Genomic DNA, 23,108 nt, shown 5'->3' with positions numbered 1-23,108 from the left:
CGTCCCCCGCATCCGGTCTCCGGCTCTGGGACAACGGATGTGCTAGTGGCCGGGCAGACCCGCCGATGCCTGGGGGGTGGGTGGAGCGGGCGCAGGTGGGCAGGAGGCGAGGGGTCCGGGACCTAGCAGCGAGACCCGAGAAGGCGGGGGTCGCCCGGCGCCCAGCGGGAGTGGTGGCGGGTCAGGGCTCGGATGTGGTGTCAACCTGCCTTTCAACAAAAAGAAACTTTCGGCCCATTTTTGTCCTCGCTTGTGCGAAACTCATTTTCAAATATAATCGAAAACTCAGGAAAGGTCTTTCTGCCGCTTGACGTTAAGTGCTCAGCTGCCCTAGTAAGAAGTCGTGGCGATGTTTAGCCATGGCGACTTTCTGAATAAAAGGGCTTCAGTAATATGCAGTAGCCTGACCTAGTAACGCTAGAAGAAAAACCAGGATTCTAAGTGTTGAAGAACGAAAAACTAAGTAAAACGCTAAACAGTGCCCTTCAACCGCAGCCAGTCGTGTCGCCCGAGACCCCGGGCGGCCAGGGTCAGGTGCCCTTCAGCCCTTTCCCCCTCGTACCACCCCACCACGCACACAGGGTGGCCCCACCAAGTGCCCTCTGGTCCTTTCTGACTTGGACTCCGTCAAAGGTAAACGCAGCAGACAGTAAGTAAAGTGGTGAAAAAAGATGTCATTCAGTGACTACTGACAGTAGGGGAAAGAGCTGAGCTCCAATCCGATTTGTGCGGAGGTGATTTGGGCGTTTTCCCGGAAGAATGAGAGGAAGCGGGCTCAGCCCAGTCAGAGAAGTGAAAGGTTACAAAGGGTAGTTCGGTGTAACTGCTGTTAGGCGGTTGTGTTTGCTAGCTGGCAGTTACTGAATTGAGGATGCTCTCCTCCCACAGACCGGGAGATAGGCCCTACTTCCTTCCCCGATCACATTTCAAAGTCCTTGAGATGGGAGGGACCCTTCAGAGTTGTAAGAGATCCACATTCGCAATCGCAAGCCCTTTTCAATAAATGCCCTATTTACAACACAGGCTGGGGGCCTGTGTCAGGTGTTTAACTTCCTCAGGCTGGGAGTCAAACTTAGGGACAGAACCTTGTGCTGCTAGAAGCTATGCTAGAGTCTGGTCAAGTCTCAGTGCAGGAAACAGTCTGGGTGGGCCCTTATGTGCTCAGAGTTCTGCAGCTCTCAGCCTAAGAAAGTCTCTGGTGATGAAACAAGATAACCCGGCACTTCCCCCTGGCTGAACCCTGGCTCCTGGACCCTCCTTTTATATTCTGTTCTCTTTGATGACATTGTTTGCCCATTCAACAACTGTTTGTTGTTGTGCCAGACACTTTGAGGAACTGGTAACAAAAAGGCCTCTTGGCGTTCATGTTTTGTAGAAGGGGCAGAGGGAGTGGGAGAAAATCAACAATGGACACAATAGGTAAATTAATTAGTGTGTTAGCTGTTAGTGGGTGCTCAGAAGAGGTTACACGAGAAGGTGCTATGCTTCAAGCAAAGACTTGAAGGAGGTGAGGGAGTCAATCACGGAGGGGGCAGGGGTCCAGGAAGCATCCCCGGCACAAAGGTCGGCTAGCGCAAAGGCCCAGGTAGGACTGTGTGTGGAGAATAGCAAGGAGGCCCTGCGTCCAGCGCAAAACTGAAGAGTTGTACAAAATTAAGTCAGAGAGGTGACTAGGTTGGAGATAAGATCATGAGGGTCTTGTAGATCATTGTAAGAGGTCCCACACCATCACCACCCCCGCTCCCCATGGATAATATTTTTACTTCACTTGGAAATCAGCTACCTAGATGTTCCAATACCACTTTAACCACCTCTTGGCATCTCGGCTGAGAATGCCTGTCTCAGTTCCGCCTGGAAATCGACCACAGGTACTTGCTGCTGCTGCCGCCGTCTCCTTGGGTACAGGTGACGCTCTTGACTTGGACTTCCATCTCTGGGAGTGTTTTTCTGTAGTCCGTCTCAGGTGTAAGTGGTCCCTGGCTGGGTCCATCATGCTGCTGGCTGCTCCTCAGAACAGACCATCAGGCATCTCCGGAGACCACTCCGCTCTGCGCAGATCATTGTAACACTCTAAATGTGAGTGAACCAAAAGTTTTTGTTTTGTATAGTGTTTGAAGTAAGGTCTACATCGGGGTCCCGGCTGGTTCAGTGGGTGCGGCATGCGACTCTTGATCTTGGGGTCGTGAGTTGGAGACCCAAGATGGGTGTAGAGGTTACTTAAAAATAAAATCTTAAGAAGAAGGAACACACACACACACACACACACACACACACACACACACACACACAGCATCCAATGCGGGGCCCCGAACTCACAACCTCAAGATCAAGAGTCAAATGCTCTACTGACTGAGCCAGCCAGGCAACCCCAAGCTGGGAGGTTTTGAGCAGAGGAGTGCCTTGATCTGAGTCCTCCGCCTCCCACTCCGCTTGGCACCCAAAATAATAATTACCATTATAATTATTATTATCGTTGTTAATAAAAAATAAGATCAGGCTGTTAAGGACAAAAGCAGGGAAATCAGTCAGTTAGTTCAGGAGGCTTGCATAATCCAGGCAAGACGATATTGCCTTCGTATGGTGGCATAATCTGCCACACCAAAAAAATGTCATTTTGGCCTAAGGATTATTTTGAACTAAAGGCATTTAAAAACCAGCAGGTGGTTAGGCGGTTCGCAGCCGCCTACCTAGTGCCCATCCCAGTGGGTTCTCCTCCGCTCCTCCGCGAGGCCAGCCCCGCACAACCAACACGCGAGCTTCACCGACGCCCCTCCTCGCCACTGCCGCCACGGACCGCTTGTAGTCCCCACCTGTAGAAAGGAGCGCCGGGAGGGGAAATGCAACAGGCGAGAGCCCCGGCCCAGGCATCTTGACAATCGCGACCCGGGAGGCTGGGGCCACCGGCCGGGCAGCCGCCAAACGCAGGGGATATGCTCCCTCTGCCCGGAAAGGGGCGCTGGGGCGGCGTCGGCCCTGCTCTTTTCTAAAGGGCCTTCCAACCACGCCAAGGCATGCTGGACCTCCGGCTTGCCAGTGTGGTGGCCTCTGTCATTTCAAGAAGAAGCAATGACCCGGGCCTGTCAGCGTGCACCCTTCGATAGCTCAGCTGGTAGAGCGGAGGACTGTAGGCTGGATACGTGTGGGCATCCTTAGGTCGCTGGTTCGATTCCGGCTCGAAGGAAGTGCCTGAAGCTTTTGCGCCACGGGGCGGGGGGCACCGCCCCCCCAGCGCCCCGCCCCAACTCTGCCCCGCCCGGGCACCTGCAGCCTCGCGGCAGCCCCTCTCCCACAGGCCAAAGTCAGTAAGTAAAACCTTTACGGAACACCTGCCTACGTCTGCTCGTGTGCTGCCGCCACGGAACACACCTGCGCCTTCTTCCCGCAGTTTACCTGCACGTGCCCGTGGACGCTCCACGTCCCCGCCGCTCCTGCCTTGTCTCAGCCCCACGCCGTCCCGCGCCCTTCCCCACTTTTATTCGCCCACTGCTCCCGCTCCAGACAAACGCGTGGGCAAAGAGGTTCTGCCCTCGGCAAGCCCTCGAGGCTGACAAGCGTACAGGTCGTCACGCGGGTCGAGAACAACCATGGCGTCCTTCATGAAAACTCCCCCTCCTCGATCTCCTGCCTTGCCTCCGAGGACGGTCGCTGCGTCGGTCGCTTCCAGTTGCAGTCTCTCTGTCTCCTCCTTCCCTGTTTCTCATAGGGTCTATAAATATACAGCTCTACGGAGACAGAAAACCCTCTTCCCCGACCAGCTTAATCTACTTGTGGGACAGAACTGTCACTCTGAGGTTTTCCAAGCCATCGCCAATTGTGCGCTTGCATCGAAGCTGACACTGGCAGAAACGAAATGCAGCAGGGCCCCCCTCATGGGCCTTGCCAGTCGTGACGAGAACTTCAGCGGCCCCTTCAGGTTTCTTGTCAGTCTGAGGACAGGGCGGTGGTCCGGGTACACTTCCGTTTTCCCGTGCCTTCGCACCTGTTCTTGTAGCCACGGATGGCGGGGCTGGGGGCGCTCCCGCTGAGAGGGCAGTGATTACTCACACTCTGTGCACGGGTGGTAAATCCACCCGTACCGATTCTCCCGCTACATCGGACGGAGGGAGAGGGAGATGGATGAAATATTTCTATCTTACCCGCTTTCCGGCCACGGACCGACCGGACCGCTGGGGTCTCCACCTGTATGCAGAAAGAGGCGGGGGCGAGCGGGGGTGGGGGTGGGGTGGGGTGGAGTGTGGCGGCAAAACGCAGACTTAAGAGTCATCGGGGCGCAGAAGAGTGGGAGTAGGGGTGGAGTGAGACGGGGGCAGCTGTCGTCACAGTCGGTCGGTCGGGCGCACAAATTCACGTCCTTACTTACACAGGCAGCTGGCCTGTGGGTTCTGACCAGCTGGCTGACTTAGCGCTGGGCCCTTAAGGCTAAATTGGCAGGGCCTGAAGAGGGAGACACTGAGGGCCTGTCAGAGAGCACCCACCCAGGAGAAAACGGGCTTCATCCTGGGGACAGAGCCAGGTTGTTGGGGCTGCGGGTGGGTGCAGAGAAGAACGCCAGGGAAAGGTCCTTGTTCTCTTCCCTCCTGTGGGAAGGAAACTCCAGAGACTCAAAGTACAGTTGGAGAGCATCACAGAGGGGGCTGGCAGCGGAACCGCACCGGGAGTGTGGCTCTCTGAGGCCTCAGGGACCCGGCTACTGCCATCCCTGACCTCTGAGACCACAAGCGCCTTTTCGGTTTTAGTTCTGCCTCCCAAACTGGAGACTGTGTTTCCCCCGGCCCCCCGCCCTTCCTCTTGGTTCGCTCCCCAGCCCAGTCTCAGTCCTACTGTCCCACTGCCTCCACGGGTTCAGGAGGCCCTGCCTTTGAAGTCCAACAGTTGACCTTCGGGAAGCCACAGAGAGACCCCAGCCTCTAATGTCACCATCTACAGGCAGAGACCAGCAGACAGGCACCAAAGATAAAACCTCAACCACCTTCACTGGATGTGCCTGCCCCCCCTGATGAGATGTGGAGGTGTGGAATCCCTGGGGACCTAGCTTTGGCGCTTTGGGGGAATAGCAGGGTGAGGGGTGGAGGGGGGAGGTGGGTTTTGGCATCCAGCAAATGCAAGAGTGGGCCCTAGCATGGCCGACGCTTCCTGCCCGGGGTGTCATGGGGAGTAGCCGGGTGCTTCCAAGGTACGGCCCCACATCCTTGCAGGCACAGCAGTGCCTGCCACCCAGTCAGGCAGTGGCGACACAGTCAAGGGAAGGCCACGTAGATGTGACCTGTTGCGCCTCTGTGGGACTTTCACTGGGTGGGTGGGTGGGCACACACCGAGGGGATGTTAAAATACATGGAGCCAGGGCAAGGAGTCCAACCCCGGCACTGGTGTTCTCTTCTCCCCCGCCTTTGACTCCAGTGCCTCTCCAGGAAGTCCAAAGCACCTTGACCTGTTTCAGGAAGTAACCACCTCCCTCAAAGGAATCCAGGTCGGTGCGCACAGGAGGGTCAAAGGAGCCAGGCCACCAGACTGGCCGACACGGCTGGGTATCAATCGGCCTCATCATGCCCTGAAACATGGAGCTGTGCCAAAAAGTAAAGCAATGTGCCACTGATGTGGACATGTCAAGCACACAAGAGCCATTTTGAAAGGGCTCCCACTGGCCAAATCGAGATCATGATAATAATCGATCATAGGGGCGCCTGGGTGGCTGACTTCGGCTCAGGTTATGATCTCACGGTCCGTGAGTTCAAGCCCCATGTCAGGCTCTGTGCTGACAGCTCAGAGCCTGGAGCCTGTTTCAGATTCTGTGTCTCCCTCTCTCTCTGCCCCTCCCCTGTTCATGCTCTGTCTCTCTCTGCCTCAAAAATAAATAAACGTTAAAAAAAATTTTTTTTAATAAAATAAAATAAAAAATAATCGATCATAATCCGTGGAGTAAAACAGGTGCAGGGCCTAAATGCAATCACACATCAGTATCCGTGAACGCTAAGCACCACCGGATCTTGGCCTCCAGATACACAAAATGGAGAAAAAAAAAAAAAAAAAAAAAAAGGAACCAGGGCTCCTTGGAGACCCACCTAGCCACTTCTTTGGGTTTTCATGTTACTATGGGGTCTCCCACGTACATGGAAAAAATCTGTATGCTTTCCTTCTGATATTCTGTTTTGCGTCCAATTTAATTCTCAGGCCCTGCTGGAGACCCTAACAGGGTAAAAGTAAAGTTCGGTCTCCCCTACACCTTGAACCAGAGTGAAGCATGATGGAAGAACAGAAGAGGAAGGCATGGGAGAAAAACTAAGGTGCATACCCCTGACTTACCCTTTTCTGATGGTTTGTAAAATGATCCCATTCTTCTAAAGTGAGAAGGGGCTGAACCAGGCTAGGTTGGAGGCCGATGGGGTAGACTGGTGGGTGGATCCTCACAAACTGGGAGATCGTGACCTGAGCCGAAATCAAGAGTCAGGATGCTTGACTGGACTGAGCCACCCACTGGACTGAGCCACCCGGGCGCCCCAGAAACGTTTTTTTTTTTTTTTTTTTTTTTTCTAACCCCGCGATCTATAAGTTAATTAATGAAGTATATACTAGAAGCCTATTATGCTGCCATGCACTGTTGTAGCCAAGTGTGAATGGAGCAATCAACAAAATAGACAAGAATCTCTGGCCTCGTGGAACTTACCTCTCAGGGGGTATAGGTAGAAAACTAAAATGCAGGGGTCTTGGGTGGCTCAGTCCGCTAAGCGTGGGGTTGGGCTCAGGTCTTGAACTCACGGTTGGTGAGTTCGAGGCACGGATCTGGCTCTGTGCTGACAGTTCAGGGCCTGGAGCCTGCTTCAGATTCTGGGGCTCCCTCTTTCTCTCTCTGCTTCTTCCTCGCTCACGCTCGCTATCTCGAAAACCAAACACTAAAAGTTTTTCAGAAAAAAGACAAAGCTAATACCGTCTCTGGAATCAACTGGGAATCCTGTACTACATAAGTGGCTGCTTCTAGTTCGGCGGGTTCTGTGAAAGTAAGGTCTATGCAAAACGTTGCTGCGTTCCGCGCTCGTAATCAGCCAGCCCCCCGCGGGACCAGGCGTTGCTGAAACTGTCGGCCCAAGAGCACGCGTTAAAAGCGCCTACCGTTCTCCAAACCAAAAGCGCTTTAAGAAAACAAGTAACGCGAGAAAGGAGACCAAAAAAAAAAAAAAAAAAAAAAAAAGCTCAAAACACTGGCGACACTGCTGTTCAAGCGCCATAAACGCCAGCTGCGGGCAACTGAACACCCAAAAGTTCCCTCCTGCGCCCAACGCGAGCGGGAAAAGCTACCGCTGTTTTTCGTCAACCCAGATGACCAGGGGAAAGCGCGAACGCAGTCCCCCACTACCACAAATTATGCAGTCGAGTTTCCCACATTTGGGGAAATCGCAGGGGTCAGCACATCCGGAGTGCAATGGATAAGCCTCGCCCTGGGAAAACCACCTTCGTGATCATGGTATCTCCCCTGCCAGGTAAGTATGAGTTGCTCGACCCGCCTCGACCCACACCCTCGCGCTCGCCACGCTTCTTACACACGGTCACTTGCCCCACGCGGCTTCCGCGCCCCGGATGCCCGCAGCACCCCCTCAGCTCCAACCTCTCCCGTCCGCAAAACAACTGCGGGCGCCTTTGCCTAGCCCCCACGCGGGACGTGCGCGCCCAGGCTGTCCGGGACCGGCAGCCAATGCGCGCATGCTCATCTACATACGCCACGCCCTGTCGCCCGAGTGGGCGGAGGAACTTCACACCCTTGGGGGACGAAAGTAGAAGAACCGGGGGAGCCTGGCTGTGATTCTTCCAGTTAAAATGAACATTAGTTTGTAGTTCTCTTATTTATTTTATTTATTTGTTTTTTAATTATGACGTGGATTCATGAGCAGATGGCTAAGAAAGGTTTCTCCAGACGTTTCAGTGCAAAAAGGTGTTGGTATTATACGTAGCACCAGCACAGCACCCGGTGGGCAGGCAGAAAGAGCTGCACTGGGCTTGTGAGGAGTGACTTGATGATATATTTTTAAATTTGTGGAGGGAGGGGGGATAGAGATAAAGTAAGTTTCCAAGGAATTTTGAAGCAAGGCTTTCAGGACCCTGAGGGGCTAGCTGCTGTCATGGTAAGGTTGCTTTTAGTTTTTAACGAAATATAAACATTAAGGCACTACGGCAGCCGTGAGCTCCTTGAGGAAGGTCACGCTCTGCATGTTTCAGCTCTCCATCAGTGGGCTGCAAGCTGTAAGGAGATCTAGTTTAAGCTACGTTTCTCTTGCCTTTGTTTCCCTCATCAATCTGTACACCCATGTGGGGCTAGAACTCTTCACTCAGAGCCCCATGGTCTACCAACTGAGCCAGCCAGGCACTGCACAGCAGTTTGCAGTTTGCAGTTTGCAGTTGGATTGAGGGGTTTGATTTTGTCACCGTTTTTTTCTAACATTTTCCCCACTGAGAAATCACAGTCTTTGCAAAGGCTGGTGAGCCCTCGTTTGGGTTTTCTAGTTTGTTTACTTTTTTCTTTGGCTGACCTTGTGGCCTCCAGGAGGTTAGGACAGGGTTGCTTGACTTGTGGGTTCGCTTTAGGTATGACACATCGACTGTGTTAAGTGGGGGGGGGGGGGAGAAAAAAGCCCCCAAATATATGTAGTATGCTACCGTTTGTGTAGGAAAAGTGTGAAAACAAGAAAATTATACAGTCTTGCCAAAAGAAACAGAAGACTAGGGACACCTGGGTGTCTGACTCTTGACTTCAGGTCAGGTCAGGTCAGGATCCCAGGGTCGTGGGCTGGGCACTGAGTGTGGAGCTTGCTTAAGATTCTCTCTCTCCCCCTCTGCCCCTCTCCCCTTCTCCCAGACTAGCACTCTCTAAATAGATAAATGATGAAATTGCCTGGGGCGGGGCGGGGGGGGGGGGGGGAGGAGGGGAGTGGAAGGAGAGAGTGATGCTTTTCTGAGTACACCTGAGTACACCTTTCTCTGTAATTTTGACTTTTGGAATTCTATTAATATTTTACATATATTTTTAAATCACAGGGGGAACATCCCTAACGTTGAACATAAGCATAACTGAACCTAGCGATCTGAGATGAATAATGTAGCCACACTGGAAGAAAAAAAAAATAACCAACTGAAATGACTTTTGGGCGCAGTACATCGACTATAAACATCTTCAAGTCCAAAGACAAGAACTGCAAACACATACTGAACTGTCCCATAGTAGGTTTGTATTTCATAGCTGTATGGTCGTAACAGTTCTGTAACAACGTTGTGTATATTGTAGGATTGAGCTAATGACTAAATGGATGTTGGGAGTCAAGGTTCTTACTGTTGGAGAAAGGAGATACAAACAAATATGGAATGATGGTCCGCCTGGGTGGCTCAGTCTGTTGAGCATCCGACTCTTGATTTCAGCTCAGGTCATGATCTCACAGTTCATGAGTTTGGGCCCTCCGTCGGGCTCTGTGCTGATGGCTCAGAGCCTGGAGCCTGCTTCAGATTCTGTCTGTCTGTCTGTCTGTCTCTCTCTGCCCCTGCTCATGCTCTGTCTCTCTTGCTCTCAAAAATAAATAAACATTTGGGGCGCCTGGGTGGCTTAGTCGGTTAAGCGCCTGACTTTCGCTCAGGTCACAATCTCGCAGTTCATGGGTTCAAGCCCCACATCGGGCTCTGCGCTGACAGCTCGGAGCCTGGAGCCTGCTTTGAATTGATTCTGTGTCTCCCTTTCTCTCTGCCCCTCCCCTGCTCATGCGCGCGCGCGCGCGCGCGCGCGCGCGCGCTCTCTCTCTCTCACAAAAATAAACATTTAAATAAATAAACATTAAAAACAAAAACAAAAACACGGGGTGCCTGGGTGGCTTAGTCGGTTAGTTGGTTAAGCGTTCAACTTCAGCTCAGGTCATGATCTCACGGTTTGTGAGTTCGAGCCCCTCATCAGGCTCTGTGCTGACAGCTCGGAGCCTGGAGCCTGTTTATTCTGTGTCTCCCTCTCTCTCTCTCTCTGTCCCTCCCCTGCTTGTGATCGGTCTCTCTCTCTCTCTCAAAAATAAATAAATGTTAAAAAAATTAAAGCAAGCAAACAAACAAATATGGAATGGTGGAGGGCAAGGAGGACCCACTTGCATAAAATTGAGAGTTGGAATTTAAGGTACTGGTGTGGGCTCATTATTTATTTTTTTAATTTTTTTTTTTTTTAAAGGGAGAGAAGGAGCGAGTGGGGGAGAGGGCATAGAGAGAGGGAGAGAGAATTTTCTTTAAGTTTATTAATTTATTTTGAGAGGGGGGAGAGGGGCAGAGACAGAGGCAGAGAGAATCTCAAGCAGGTTCCACACCTAGCAGGGAGCCGGAGGCAGGGCTCAATATCATGACCCCAAGGTTATGACCTGAGCCAAAATCAAGAGACGGATGCTTAACCAACTGAACCACCCACGTAGCTGTCCCTGGGCTCATTGCTTTTAATCTACATCTGTAGATAGGTGTTAGGAAATACACGTATTCTCTACCTCTATCCACTGAAGGGGCCTAGAGGCAAAGACAGTAGCATTAGACATAACTACCGCCTTGATCTTGCTTCCTTTCTTTTTCTTTTTTCTTTTTTTCTTTTCTTTCTGTCTCCTCCTCCTCCTCCTCCTCCTCCTCCTCCTCCTCCTCCTCCTCCTCTTAACGTTTATTTGTTTAACGTTTATTTGTTTTTGAGACAATGCGTGAGCGGGGGAGGGGCAGAGAGAGGGGGCCTAGGATCCAAAGCGGGCCGAACTCACCAACCGAACCCGTGAGATCACGACCTGAACCAAAGTCGGCCGCCCAACCGACTGCGCCACGCAGGCGCCCCTTGATCTTGTTTTCTAAAACCACTCCCCACTAAAAAGAACCAGGCCTCTTTGGAGAAATAGATAATTTTCACGAGCCAAGACAGATACATAATGGCCCTGGAACATCTTGTGCCAGAAGACACGGAAATGCTCCAAAAATGTTATGGACATGTCCAAAGGACACAGTAGGCACCCTGAAGGGGTTTTTATAGGCCCGATCTGAGAACATTAGAACATCAAAATAAATTTCAAAACAGTTTTGGGTTACAAACAACTGAACAAAATAACAACCATGAGTTCGTATCATTAGCACATAGGGAAGGAGGGAAAGTCCTACCTTACGATGCCAGCTGATAACTGAAGAATGAATGATGGAATTAGAAAATGGACATTTGGCAATCATAACGCAAGAGCCACCAGTGGATGCTAAAAACTGTTGTGTTAAACAGGATATTCACATATCCTCAAATTATCTCCATACAAATCACTTAATAATTACAAAGGGAAAACTTGATGAACACCTCCAGTGGCCGACAGTTGCAGTGCTGGCCCCAGTACCCAGGTGCTTCTGCAACACCCCAGCCTACTGACTTTGGCCTTCGCTATGTGACTTGCTTTGGCTAATGGGACATTAGTAAATGGGATGCGAGCAGAAGGTTGAAAATCACTTGCTCATTAAGACTGGCTCTCACTTGCCTGTCCTGAGGCCACCATGAGAAGAAGCCTGGGTTAGCCCGTTGGAGGATGAAATCGCCGGAGTGAACGTGAACCGTGTCTGCCGAAGTCCCCTAGACCGACTAGGCCCCAGGTGACCTGCAGGCTGGCCGCCGCGGCTCCAGCGATCCCACTTGAGACCGGCAGAACTGCCCAGTGGAACCCAGCCAGAATCGCTGATCCACAGAATTGTGAGCAAGTGAAACGGTCATTATTTCCAATCACTAAGTTTTACGGCAATTTGTTACACAGAGACGGGTAACCGATACACCTCCTTAACTAAGTAGTCGATGTTAACCCCACCAGTAATAGAACAAACTGCCTTCACGTGCCTCCAAACGTGGTGCCCAGAGGAGGCCTGTATACATTTGCTAGGTCTGTCATAATAAAATACCACCAACTGGGTGGCTTAAAAAAAACAGAAGTGTATTCTCTCACAGTTCTGGAAGCTAGAGGTCCAAAAGCAAGGTGCCAGCAGGGCCATACTCTCTCTGAGGCTCTGAGTGGAATCGTCCCTCGTTACTCCCCAGCTTCCGGTGGTGACAAGCCAATCCTTGGCTCGCTTGTGGCTACATCACTACACTCTCTGCTTCTGCCATCGCATGGTGTTCTGTCAGCGAGTCTCTTCACATTGCCGTCTTCCTCGCGTAAGGAAAACGGTCACATTGGATCAGGGCCCGCTCTAGTGACCTCACCTTCACTCGACTGTATCTGCAAAGATCAGATTTCCAAAGAAGGTCACAGTCCTAGGTACCAGGACTTAGGACTTCAACATATTTTTTTGGAGGGACACAAACCCACCCATAACAGACACGGTATCATTTACGTAGCCTTCGTGTCAAAAATGCATTCCTGAATGTACTTGCGAGGGAAGCCAGGACAACTCAAAAACTGAAGGACAGTCTCCAAAATGACTGGCCTGTAGTCTTCAAAAAGGCCTGCATAATGAAATGCAAAGAACTACCTGGGAACTATTTCAGATAAAGAGACATGACAACTGAATGCAACACATGATTTTGAATTTTCCTTTGCTATAAAGGACATTATTGGGACAATTGATGGAAGAGGGAATAACGTCTGTAGAGTAGTAAGATTGTATCAATGTTCATTTCTTGGTTTTGATAATTTTCCTGGGGTTAGGGAAGAGAACCATTTGTTTGTTTTGAGGAGTAATACACCCTAAGAAAGGAAACTTCCTGAAACAACTAACAATCAAAAACGTGGGCCACCTGGGTGCTCAGTCCCTTAAGAGAACGAGCCTTGGTCATGATCTCACGGTTGGGGGCGGGGAGGGGGTTCGGTGCGCGTGGCCCCCCCCCCCCCCCCCCCCCCGCTGACAGCACGGAGCCTGCTTGGGATTCTCCCTCTCCCCTGCTCTCGCGCGTCCTCCCGCTCTCTCTCAAAATAAATTAAAAAACAAAAGAAAAGAAAAGTAAAGTAAAAGGATGTACAACACGTTAACTCGGATCTTGATGCTGCTAGAACCTCAGAGCAGTCTTTGCTGACCCAATAATCTCTAGTCCTGTCTCTTGCCTTGCTTTGCTCCAGGGACCCGATCACCCAGGAACACACAACACTTCAATCATTTTGCCCCTATCTGAAGAGGATATTTACCTTTACCTCCACTCGATCTCCGGAAAGAATCTTCTTGTACAGAAGAGGAAAAGACAAATCCGGGCAGGCTGAAAGAGGCAGCCGAACCCCACAGGATGAAAACGTGATATTTCCGTTCATTTGATTTTCGGAGACCATTCGACGCCCCTCCCCAGCCCACACATCTACTCTAGAGAATGGACGCCTTGTCCTGACGCCCTCTGTTCAAATTTTCCTTTCGTTGTCGCAAGATTAGGTTACTACGTAATCCGAAAGGTCATACTGAGGATTAAGACAATTTCATGTTAAATTGGTGACAAAACTCTTAGTATTTAAGGTTGAGTTGATTCTCTGTTGCGTATTGCATGTAATTTTCGTTGCAAGCAAGGGGAGACTTAACCCACCGCCTCGGTGGGGCCTGCAACTTCTGGACGCCGCGGGACCCCGTCTTCTCGGGTCTCCCCTCCGGGTCCCGACTCCTCGCCGCCCTCCCCCCATCCTTCGCTCCAGGCACCGGCGGTCTGCCGGGACACTAGCACATCCGTTGTCCCAGAGCTGGAGCCGCGACGCTGGGAAGCGCGCGACAAGGCGTGGCGTATGTAGATGAACAAGCGCGCAGAGGCTGCCGGTCCCGGACCGCCTGGGCGCGCACGTCCCGCGTGGGGGCTAGGCAAGGCGCCCGCGGTTGTTTTGCGGCCGAGAGAGGTTGGAGCTGAGGGGGTGCTGCGGGCATCCGGGGCGCGGAAGCCGCGTGGGGCAAGTGACCGTGTGTAAGAAGCGTGGCGAGCGCGAGGGTGTGGGTCGAGGCGGGTCGAGCAGCTCATACTTACCTGGCAGGGGAGATACCATGATCACGAAGGTGGTTTTCCCAGGGCGAGGCTTATCCATTGCACTCCGGATGTGCTGACCCCTGCGATTTCCCCAAATGTGGGAAACTCGACTGCATAATTTGTGGTAGTGGGGGACTGCGTTCGCGCTTTCCCCTGGCTTTTCGTGGTCTGAATGGAAGAATTCGACCTTAGGCACAACAGCGGTAGCAGGACAGCGCTGTTGTCGCTGCGTTATTCTTCGTGCTGACGGGTCCTGGGACGCCCAAAACAAGCCTGACACAAACTGGACGCGCGTTTCTCGGTTTTTACTTTCGTTTGTTTTTTTCCTTTATCTCGTTTTCGCCACCTATATCCCGCGTGCTGCGGCAGCGCGGAGAAGGCTTTTCCGGTCGTATGAGGACATGGTGATACGCGGGCTCGTGCGAGTTTGCGGGGGCCCAGGAGACGGCGCGGAAGTACATCTTGGGTTCGGCGCGGAAGTACATCTTGGGTTCGTGGTTGCTTTCTTTTCTTTGTAAGTTCTGCGACACCTCGTTCCCCCCCTTCCCCCCCCCCCCCCCGCAGTGTCTCCTTGAAATCCACCACCCTGTTCTGTTAACTTGTGCGTAGTGCCTCCGTTCAAAAAGGTCTGTTTGAGCTCAACTTCTGTAGTAGTTCACCACGGAATCTGTGTTGTAGGCGCTTTCCCAAACTAGGGGCAGAGGAGAACCTCGCCCAGTCTTTAAGCCTCACGGGCCTTAGCGGCCCGGGGACCCCCACTTTCTTTTGCAATTTCCTTTCTTTACCATCGTCCACCTTCACTGCCACCAACCCCGCCACCTTCATTCCTCCTGGGTCGTTCATTCCTACTGCTCCCGTCACTCTCTTCCTCTCAGAGCGTGCAGTAAAGACACCTGTGGGAGAAACCCTGTACTACTACCCAGTGCAGGGCTTTGTCTCTGTTATTGGGCGTCTTCCTCTTTCTCCTTTGTGTCCCCCAGGCACAAGATGGTCCCTAAATGTTTCGTAAATGCCACACCACGAGAATATTGAAACCAGTTTTTGGTTTGGTTTTGTTTTGTTTTCCGGGGAACCAGCAGCTGAGCTGTGGAATACTTCCATTGTTCTGGAGGTACAAAGTAGCATCTTTCCTAAAGTATGCCCTTGAGGGAGTAACCTACACTCTTCACCTTCTTTGTGTGTTTTGTGACAAGGTCCTTGGATAGTGCGGCCAACTCATTTATGTGTGTTTTTGTTAAGCACCCTGCCCCGCACTAATATGTAACTTGCTGCTTCCACTCTACCCCCACCCCAACAGACACCGTAAACATGTAAACCAGGGACCAAGGGATGTACCTACCGCTCTCCTACCCTTGCCCGGAATAAGGCCCCCTTGGTACAAACAAGCAGATTAGCTGATGGATAGGTGCAACACTGTATTACTGCCTTTTGCCCCGTACTTGCTGTTTCTTAGCATTTACACAGCACCTTCACATTTTCAAAGCACTGTACCAATGTTTATTAATCCTCACAACACCCCTGTGAGGTAGGTAGGTCAGTATGTCCTTTGTAGTAGAGAAACTGAGGCAGACAGAGGTCAAGCGAACCAAACCTGCCTAGGCCACAAGGGCAGCCGGCGAAGGGACTGCACCCGAGTCCCGAAGCCAGGGCTCTCTGTCCCGTTCACCCACTGGTGAGCATCGCGTGGGTGTCTTCTCACCAGTGAAGGGGACACACAGGAGGACCAAACACACAGATTTCTCAGGCAACCGGGGGGGGGGGGGTAGTACAAACGACATCAGGGAATAACCAGGGAACAACGCCAGTGAAAGAGAGAAACGTGAACCAGCACACCAGTAAGGCAAGAGAACATGCTGGAGAGCAAGGCTGGGATCATGGTGACTACTCAGAAGACCTAGACCAGGGGTGGGGAAAATGTAAACGAGGAACCCACCTACAAGGTGACCAACCCAAATACCTGTGGTTTCCAACTGGAAGAAAAGTTAGACAGTGAAAAAAACCAAACCACACAATCGAATTTTAAATTAGAAATGACGCGGCGATAATTCACATTAAAAAGGCCAATCATATTTGTATTGTAACTAGTATCCTTTTTGGAGCCTTCCATTCCAAATATTCCAACTCCCCCCCCCCCCCCCCCCCCCCCCCCCCAGGGCTGTTCCTTACAGCACTCTTTCTCTCTCCATACCAATCTGTACACTAGTAGAACTATCAAGTGGCTCGATGGCGTGTCTCAGGGTTAACTGGCCCGGCTAGGGATGGAATTCAGGAAACCATCACAGACGGACCATTCTGCTGCCTCCTGTATTTTAGAAACAGCTGTTTCGAACCTGCCTCTGCCCAATTCCATCTTCTAGGAAAGGCTGAGAGCACACAGAGAAGCAGTTCATTCTTTCATAAGGGGATTGGTGAACCTGGTTCAACATGCCATTTTCAGAGAAAAAAGAGAAAAGACCTGCACTGTAAAGCATAACGAAGGAGTAGATTGATTATAGCTACTCCAAATTTTAGAGTGATACAATGACCACAGAGTTAAAAACTATCACTGTTACCACGGTTTATTTGACAATAGTCGGTTTAGTCTACAAGTTTAAGGCAAACATACTAATGCAGTTGCTTTTCATCAGAAATCATACTTATAAAGATTACATAAAGTCTGTCCCAAAACTTCTAAGAAATGTTCATTAATTAAAAATAAGTCTGATTAAGATGCTTTTACCAGGATACATGGATGAACTAAGGTGGCATACAATGTTTTTAAAAAAACAAAACAAAACATAACAAAAACACCAAGAGAAAACAAAAGGTAATGGCAACCTTTATCTTGTCTGAACAATGCATCTTTGAAAGGGTTAAACATCAGAAATTACTTAAAGGGAAATAAGATTGGCAGCCGTAAGGAACGCTATTCAGAAAATAAAGACGGTTACAGAGGCTACTTAAAAAAAGGACTGAACGCTGGGCTTCGGAAGAGGAGGAGCGCACGGTGATGGACAACCGTCCCAGGGAGCACACGGGGAGCTGCAGGAGGGCAGCGTTCCACCACACAGACGGACGGACCCGCAAAACCCGTGGACGGCACCGCTCCATCGCTTCTCAGAAAAAAAGGAGAGTAGATGCACTTGGTCAGCTGTTTCTTTTGTTTCCAGTGAGCAGTAAATGCCTAATCTCATTAAGAAAACAAAAATAAAATCTGAAGGAAGGCAGCCCTTTTTAACCAAAGGCGGAGTGTGGCTTATGTGTCTCCATTTAACACTGCCAAGCAGTTCTGCAGCAACTGTAGGTTACCCTAAAAAGGAAGGGAAAATAAATCATGAAGTGCAGACAGCCTGGAAGAGTTGCAGTGAAAATATAACAGCGCTGGGAATCCCGTAACTAACGCCACCTTTATTAAGACAACAGAACTCCGGAAACAGCTACTCACTATCCACACACGTACGGGTTTAAAGACATAAAACCGTATCATTTGTTTCACGTACAATGTTTTCCACACACCAGATTTCTTCAGGACATTTCCGTCTAGATCAGTATTATGGTTTTGAATTACTCGGCATGATTCTAATGAGGGATGAAACATGCCCTGTGTGTCCAAGTCAAACTACCGGACGTTTTGCAAGACCGGTTCTTATCACTTTCCTCTAGCCGTTAAAATCTGTGTATTAGAGTAGAGGTATATTAAATTATAACATACGCTTTCACGACTAAAGTAGTGAGTGATACCAGTTTTTATACACATAGCCGTAAGTTCCCGTACAACGGCAATCTGTAACATTCAGACAGACCTACGTACCCATTTGTAAAGCATGGGCGCTGGCATCCAAATTTAGACACGTGTCCGGACAAATGTAAGCATATATGGATTACACCGATAAATACATGGGGTAAAGGAAAACCTCTTCCTTCCAGTAAGTAGAAAGCCAACTAAAACGATGCGATTAGAAAAGTGACCGTCTGGCAGCCACCACAATAATCGACTGAGGCAAAAGTCATGAACGGTGGCTTTGAGCATAAGGCTGAAATGCCAATACCGTAGCCATTAGGTACGTAGGGCGATGGAAAATTTAAATTTCTGTTAATTAAAGTTAAATAAAAACTCAGTTTCTCAGTTGCACCACCCACATTTCAAGTGTAAGCGTTTGACGGCCACGTGTGGCTACTTAGTGGCTACCGTACCAGACAGTGCTGATGACAGAATACTTCCATCATCACACAAAATTCTATGGGACAGTGCTGGGTAAGCGATGGGGTATTTACACAGTCCCAAGTATCTCCCCACAGAATACTTCTTCATTTCAAAGTGTAGTAACTTGGCCACTGAGAAACCTGCAGACATCATCACTTGAACCAAATGATCAAAGTCAGACATTGCCAGCGAGGCAACTCATCAACAGCATGTACCTCCTGAAAGGATGCAGCAACGAGAAGGTCCGAGCACCACTTCTGGGCAATTCCTGCCACAGGTGGGGAATCTAAACTCAATAACTAGACGAACCCAAAGCGAGGGACATTTTACAGACCTGTGCTTTTCAGTGTCCAATGTTATGAAATACAAAGACTCAGGAACTTTCCGGGTTCAGGAAGTCTAAAACAACACGTGCCGGGGGTGCGGGGCGGGGAGGGCACCTGGCTGGCCCAGTTGGTAGAGTGCGCGACTCTCGACTCTCTCGATCCTGGAGGTCTTGAATTCAAGCCCTACAGCGGGTGTAGAGCTCATCCCAATAAAAACGAAAAGTCACGCCTGGGTGGCTCTGTCGGTTAAGTGTCCGACTCTCGGTTTCTGCTCAGGTCACGATCTCACAGTCTCGGTTTCGTGAGTTGGAGCCCTCCCCCACCCCACCCTGACAGCGCCGGAGCCTGCCTTGGGATTCTCTCTCTCTCTCTCTCTCTCTCTCTCTCTCTCTCTCGCTCGCTCTGCCTCTCCCCTTCTCCCACGTGTGCGCTCGTGCTCTCTCTCGCTCGCTCTCTCAAAATAAATACATAAACTTAAAAAATAAATAAAAAGACCTGTGCGCCGAATGTCATGTATTATCTTGAGTATCCTTTTGCCACTAAAGACATTATTCTTTATTAGACAACTGGTGGCATAAAAGTCTGTGGATTAGATAATAGTACTGTATCCATAGTAATTTCCTGATCTTTGTAATTGCTCCAAGTATTCAAGAGAATTATTTGGTGTTAGGAAATCGACACTGAAGTGTTTAAGAGCCAAGAGACTTCCTATCTGCAACCTAAATGGTTTAAGACAAAAACAGGTATGTATAAGGGCAGGGGTGTGGTGTGTGTGTGTACTGTGTAAAGAGGAAAAGTAAAGAGGGAGGGAGGAAGAGGGGGAGGGGAGGACAGAGCGAACATGACAATATGCACATTTGAGGACTCTAGTGACAACTATCCAGGGATTCTTTGTACTTTTCTTGCAACTTTACTGAGCGCCTGAAATTGGGTGACAATAAACATTTAAGAATTTCAAGTGCCCCAGTAACTGTCAATATTGTGCCAGTATAACGATGGAACTGTGGACAGATGATTCTGAGCCTGTCTGTGTTTCTGACATGATCTTCTTAAAGGTATATCCCTCCAGTGGGACTAAGTCCAAGGATACACATCCTGCACTTGACACACTGCCAAAGCCCTGCAGAAGGGTGTACCCTGGTCCACACTTACCCACCAGGCACGAGGACTCCACGCCCTCATAGGCAGCAGTAGCATCACCTTTTTTTTTTTTTTTTTTTTTTTTTTTTGGTCCGCTGCCTTTATCATACATTCTATGCTTCATTAATAAAGTATCTGAGACTATCTTCAAGGACACAAAAGTGACCAAATGACCTAATTTTCTGTTATAACCAGGTTCCAATACATGGCAAGACATATCCCGGTTATAATGAATGAAATCCTAAGTAGTTTTAAACCATCTGGATGTAAATTTAACCAATGTCTAATCTCTTTGGAATAACTTATATGGATTCTGGGACCAAAATGGGACTTTGTTCAGATTTGCAAAATCATCAAGAAACCTCAGACGAGAGGGCAGGGTTTCTCAACCTCGGTGTTTTTTGTTTTTTTTTTTTTTAAGCTTTATTTATTATTTTTTTAAATGTTTATTTTATTTTATTTTTGAGAGAGACACACACACACACACAGAGAGAGAGAGAGAGAGAGAGAGAGAGAGAGAGAGAGAGAAGAGAATCCCAAGCACGCTCCACGGTTATCAGTGCAGAGCTGGACACGGGGCTCGAACTCACAAACCCGTGAGATCATGACATGAGCGGAAACCAAGAGTCAGACGCTTAACTGACTGAGCCACCCAGGCGCCCCAAGTTTTGTTTATTAAAGTAATCTCTCTACACCCAACGTGGGGCTTGAACTGGCAACTCCGAGATCGAGAGTCACACGTTCTTCCGACCGAGCCAGCCAGGCACCACCCACCCTACCCCCCATTTAAAAAAAAAGTTTATTTTATCATTATTTTTAAAATTTATTATCATTTTCTTAGGTAGGTCAAGAGGCGGATGCTTGACTGACTGAGCCACCCAGGCGCCCCTGAACGATTTTATTTTTAAAGTCATCTCTACACCCGACGTGGGGCTCGGACCTACAACCCTGAGAACACGAGTTGCACGCTCCACCGACTGAGCCATCCAGTCTCAGTGTCCCTCAGTCTCGGCACACTTGACGTATTTGGGGCTGTGGAATCCTTTCCAATGGGGGCTCTCCTGTGCCCTGTCAAAAGTTTAGCAGCATTCCTGCCCTCTGCGCCCTACATACCGGTCGTAAACCCACCCATCCTCCGTTGTGACTACCAGACACGTCTCCAGAAATTGCTAAATGTCTCCCGGGAGGCAAAACTGCCTCTAGTCGAGAGAGCCACTGGAGTAGAAGACCCATCAGAGAACACATTTCAGAAAGGACCTGAAAAGCACAGAAATCTGGAAACCAGAGGCTGACAACCATGTATATAGTAAGGGTCAGCAAACTCTCTGTAAAGGGCTTAGTAAACACATAGTAAACATTTTAGACTTTGAGAGACATGTGGTCTCTGTTTTGCTGTAGTATGAAAGCAACCACAGACAGGGCACAAAGGAACGAGCTTGGCTGTATTCCAGTAAAACTTCACTTACAGATGAAATCTAAATTTCACGTAATTATCACGTGTCATGAAATATTATTCTTTCGCCTTTTTTTAAAGAACCACTGAGGGGCACCTGGGTGGCTCAGCCGGTCAAGCGTCGTCCGACTCTCGATTTCGGCTCAGGTCATGATCTCACGGTTGGTCGTGAGATCAGCCCCGCCTGGGATTCTGCACTGGGCGTGGAGCCTGCTTAACATACTCTCTCTCCGGGACACCTGGGTGGCTCTTTCGGGTAGGTGTCTGACTCTTGGGTTTCGGCTCAGGTCATGGTCTGGCGGTTAGGGAGTTCAAGCCCTACATCGGGCTTCACGCTGACAGTGAGGAGCCTGCTTGGTGTTCTCTCTCTCTCTCTCTCTCTCTCTCTCTCTCTCTCTCCCCCTCTCCCTCTCTCCCTCTCTCCCTCTCTCTCTCCCTGTCTCTCTCTGCCCCTTCCCTGCTCGTGCTCTATCTCTCTCTCCCTCTCAAAAAACCAACGCCATTCTTGGCTCACAGGCTACACAAAAACAGGCAGACTGTACTTTGCTAATCCTTCCTTAAACCTATTAACAAAATCCTGAATAGATTTTATAACCTCCTTACAAAGAACAAACATGGTGAACATTAGAAACCAACACGGGTGCAGTAACAATAAATCGTGCCAACCTTATCGAAGTATTTTCTTTTGAGAGGGTGATTAGACCAGGAAATCCGTAATATATAGCTTCATTGTAATGAGGAATTGATGGATGCTTCTTGTATCCATCACAGATAAAAGGGAAACGGCTGATGATAGTATAAATAGGTGAATTCCTAGCTACCCAAATAACCATCACCAAAGAATACTCATTAATAACTTAATATCAATTAGTATAGAAAGAAAGGGAGGGAACTAAAAATTCAGCCTTTTTGGGTACCGTGCACTTATCCAATTAGATGAACCAATGTTGACTCCTTTGGTCCCGATCAATCTTTTAAAGTAAAACTTAGATGACGACATAAAAGGGAAGTTCATACAAACTACAAATGTCCATCACTTGGGAGTAATAACCACTCTCCTAGTCAACTACTATATGATCAAATCGAAGTTTCCAAAAGATCTCACGCTGGGCTGAAACTAGCAAGCTACAATTTGACAGACATAACTGTGGCCTGCAACTTCATTTTAAAAATTAAATGCTCCGTACATGAAACAGTTCTAGAGACCTGTTGCACGACGATGTGAATATACTTAACAAGGCTGAACCGTACACTTTAAAAGTGGGTAAGACGGTACATTTATGTGTTTTTTACCACAAAAATGAAAACTATTACTACAAAGAATTAAACACACAACTATAGGTTGGAGGCTCGAAAACAGACCAAGAAGGAGGAGGAGAAGGAGGAGAAGATTTGTGTGATTATAAGCCAAATCAAAGCTGGTGTAAGAATGGTGCTAAAAAAACCCAAAACACAAAAGAACCAAAAAAAAAAAAAACAAACCCTTATACGAAAAGCAAAAAGAAAAAGAAAAAAAAAAAAGAAAAAACACAAAAACCCCTTATGCCTCTAAAACTGCCGTAAGAAGAAACGTATACAATAATAAGTCCACGTATGGAAAGGTGTTTCCATTTCTGGGTGCAATATTGAAAAAAAAAAATTTTAATGTTTATTTACTTTTTTTTTTTTTTTTTTTTTTTTTTTTTGAGAAAGAGAGAGAGAGACATAGAGACGGAGAGAGACAGAGCATGAGCATGGGAGGGGCAGAGAGAGAAAAGAGGGAGACACAGAATCCGAAGCAATTCCAGGCTCTGAGCTGTCAGCACAGAGCCCAACGTCGGGCTCGTAACTCACGAACTGTGAGATCCGTGAGATCGTGACCTTAGTGCCAAAGACAGAGGCCTAACCCAACTGAGCCACCAAGGGGCCCCTGCATGCAATATTTGAAAACAGCAATGACCTAGTGTAATAATATAAAAAGCTTATTGAAATGTATGGGATAAAATATATTTAGCTCAAAGATGTCTAGCTTGTAGGAGAGAATATATTCAAATATTTGAGGGTAATATATCCAAATGTTTCTGTGGGAGAAAT

The 23,108-nt window shown here is 49.1% G+C and overlaps 1 protein-coding gene, 2 long non-coding RNA genes and 3 other non-coding genes across 7 annotated transcripts; 3 read left to right on the top strand and 3 right to left on the bottom strand.

Annotated features, from left to right (window-relative positions):
• Window positions 1-644: 644 nt before the first annotated feature.
• On the bottom strand, window positions 645-6,775 carry LOC122239343 (SNRPN upstream reading frame protein-like). Its single transcript, XM_042987858.1, is given in 6 exon segments — window positions 645-1,910; window positions 1,913-1,939; window positions 1,942-2,070; window positions 2,688-2,810; window positions 6,301-6,423; window positions 6,662-6,775. Coding segments are annotated over 3 exon segments (186 nt in total). The 5' UTR covers window positions 1,994-2,070; window positions 2,688-2,810; window positions 6,301-6,423; window positions 6,662-6,775; the 3' UTR covers window positions 645-1,803.
• Window positions 3,092-3,181, top strand: TRNAY-GUA. Its single transcript is given in 2 exon segments — window positions 3,092-3,128; window positions 3,146-3,181. It is a non-coding gene; the product is annotated as a tRNA-Tyr (tRNA).
• On the top strand, window positions 4,316-13,431 carry LOC122239345. 2 transcript variants are annotated; one of them, XR_006218313.1, is made up of 5 exons: window positions 4,316-5,009; window positions 5,398-5,467; window positions 6,169-6,281; window positions 9,022-9,208; window positions 13,059-13,431. It is a non-coding gene; the product is annotated as an uncharacterized LOC122239345 (long non-coding RNA). The 2 variants fall into 2 exon arrangements; XR_006218314.1 differs by lacking the exon at window positions 5,398-5,467 and having other exon boundaries at window positions 4,319-5,009.
• LOC122239837 lies at window positions 7,317-7,480 on the bottom strand. Its single transcript, XR_006219219.1, has one exon. It is a non-coding gene; the product is annotated as a U1 spliceosomal RNA (small nuclear RNA).
• A 494-nt stretch (window positions 13,432-13,925) lies between the features above and the next one.
• Window positions 13,926-14,089, top strand: LOC122239826. Its single transcript, XR_006219211.1, has one exon. It is a non-coding gene; the product is annotated as a U1 spliceosomal RNA (small nuclear RNA).
• A 1,312-nt stretch (window positions 14,090-15,401) lies between these two features.
• LOC122239346 lies at window positions 15,402-18,733 on the bottom strand. The gene is made up of 2 exons (XR_006218315.1): window positions 18,451-18,733; window positions 15,402-17,222 (listed from the first exon to the last, which is right to left on the bottom strand). It is a non-coding gene; the product is annotated as an uncharacterized LOC122239346 (long non-coding RNA).
• Between the last annotated feature and the right edge of the window lie 4,375 nt (window positions 18,734-23,108).

This window comes from Panthera tigris, chromosome B3, assembly GCF_018350195.1.
Source record: "Panthera tigris isolate Pti1 chromosome B3, P.tigris_Pti1_mat1.1, whole genome shotgun sequence".
Lineage (NCBI taxonomy): Eukaryota > Metazoa > Chordata > Mammalia > Carnivora > Felidae > Panthera > Panthera tigris.
Note: the sequence above shows the minus strand (reverse complement) of the source record. Positions and strands in the feature narration are given on the sequence as shown.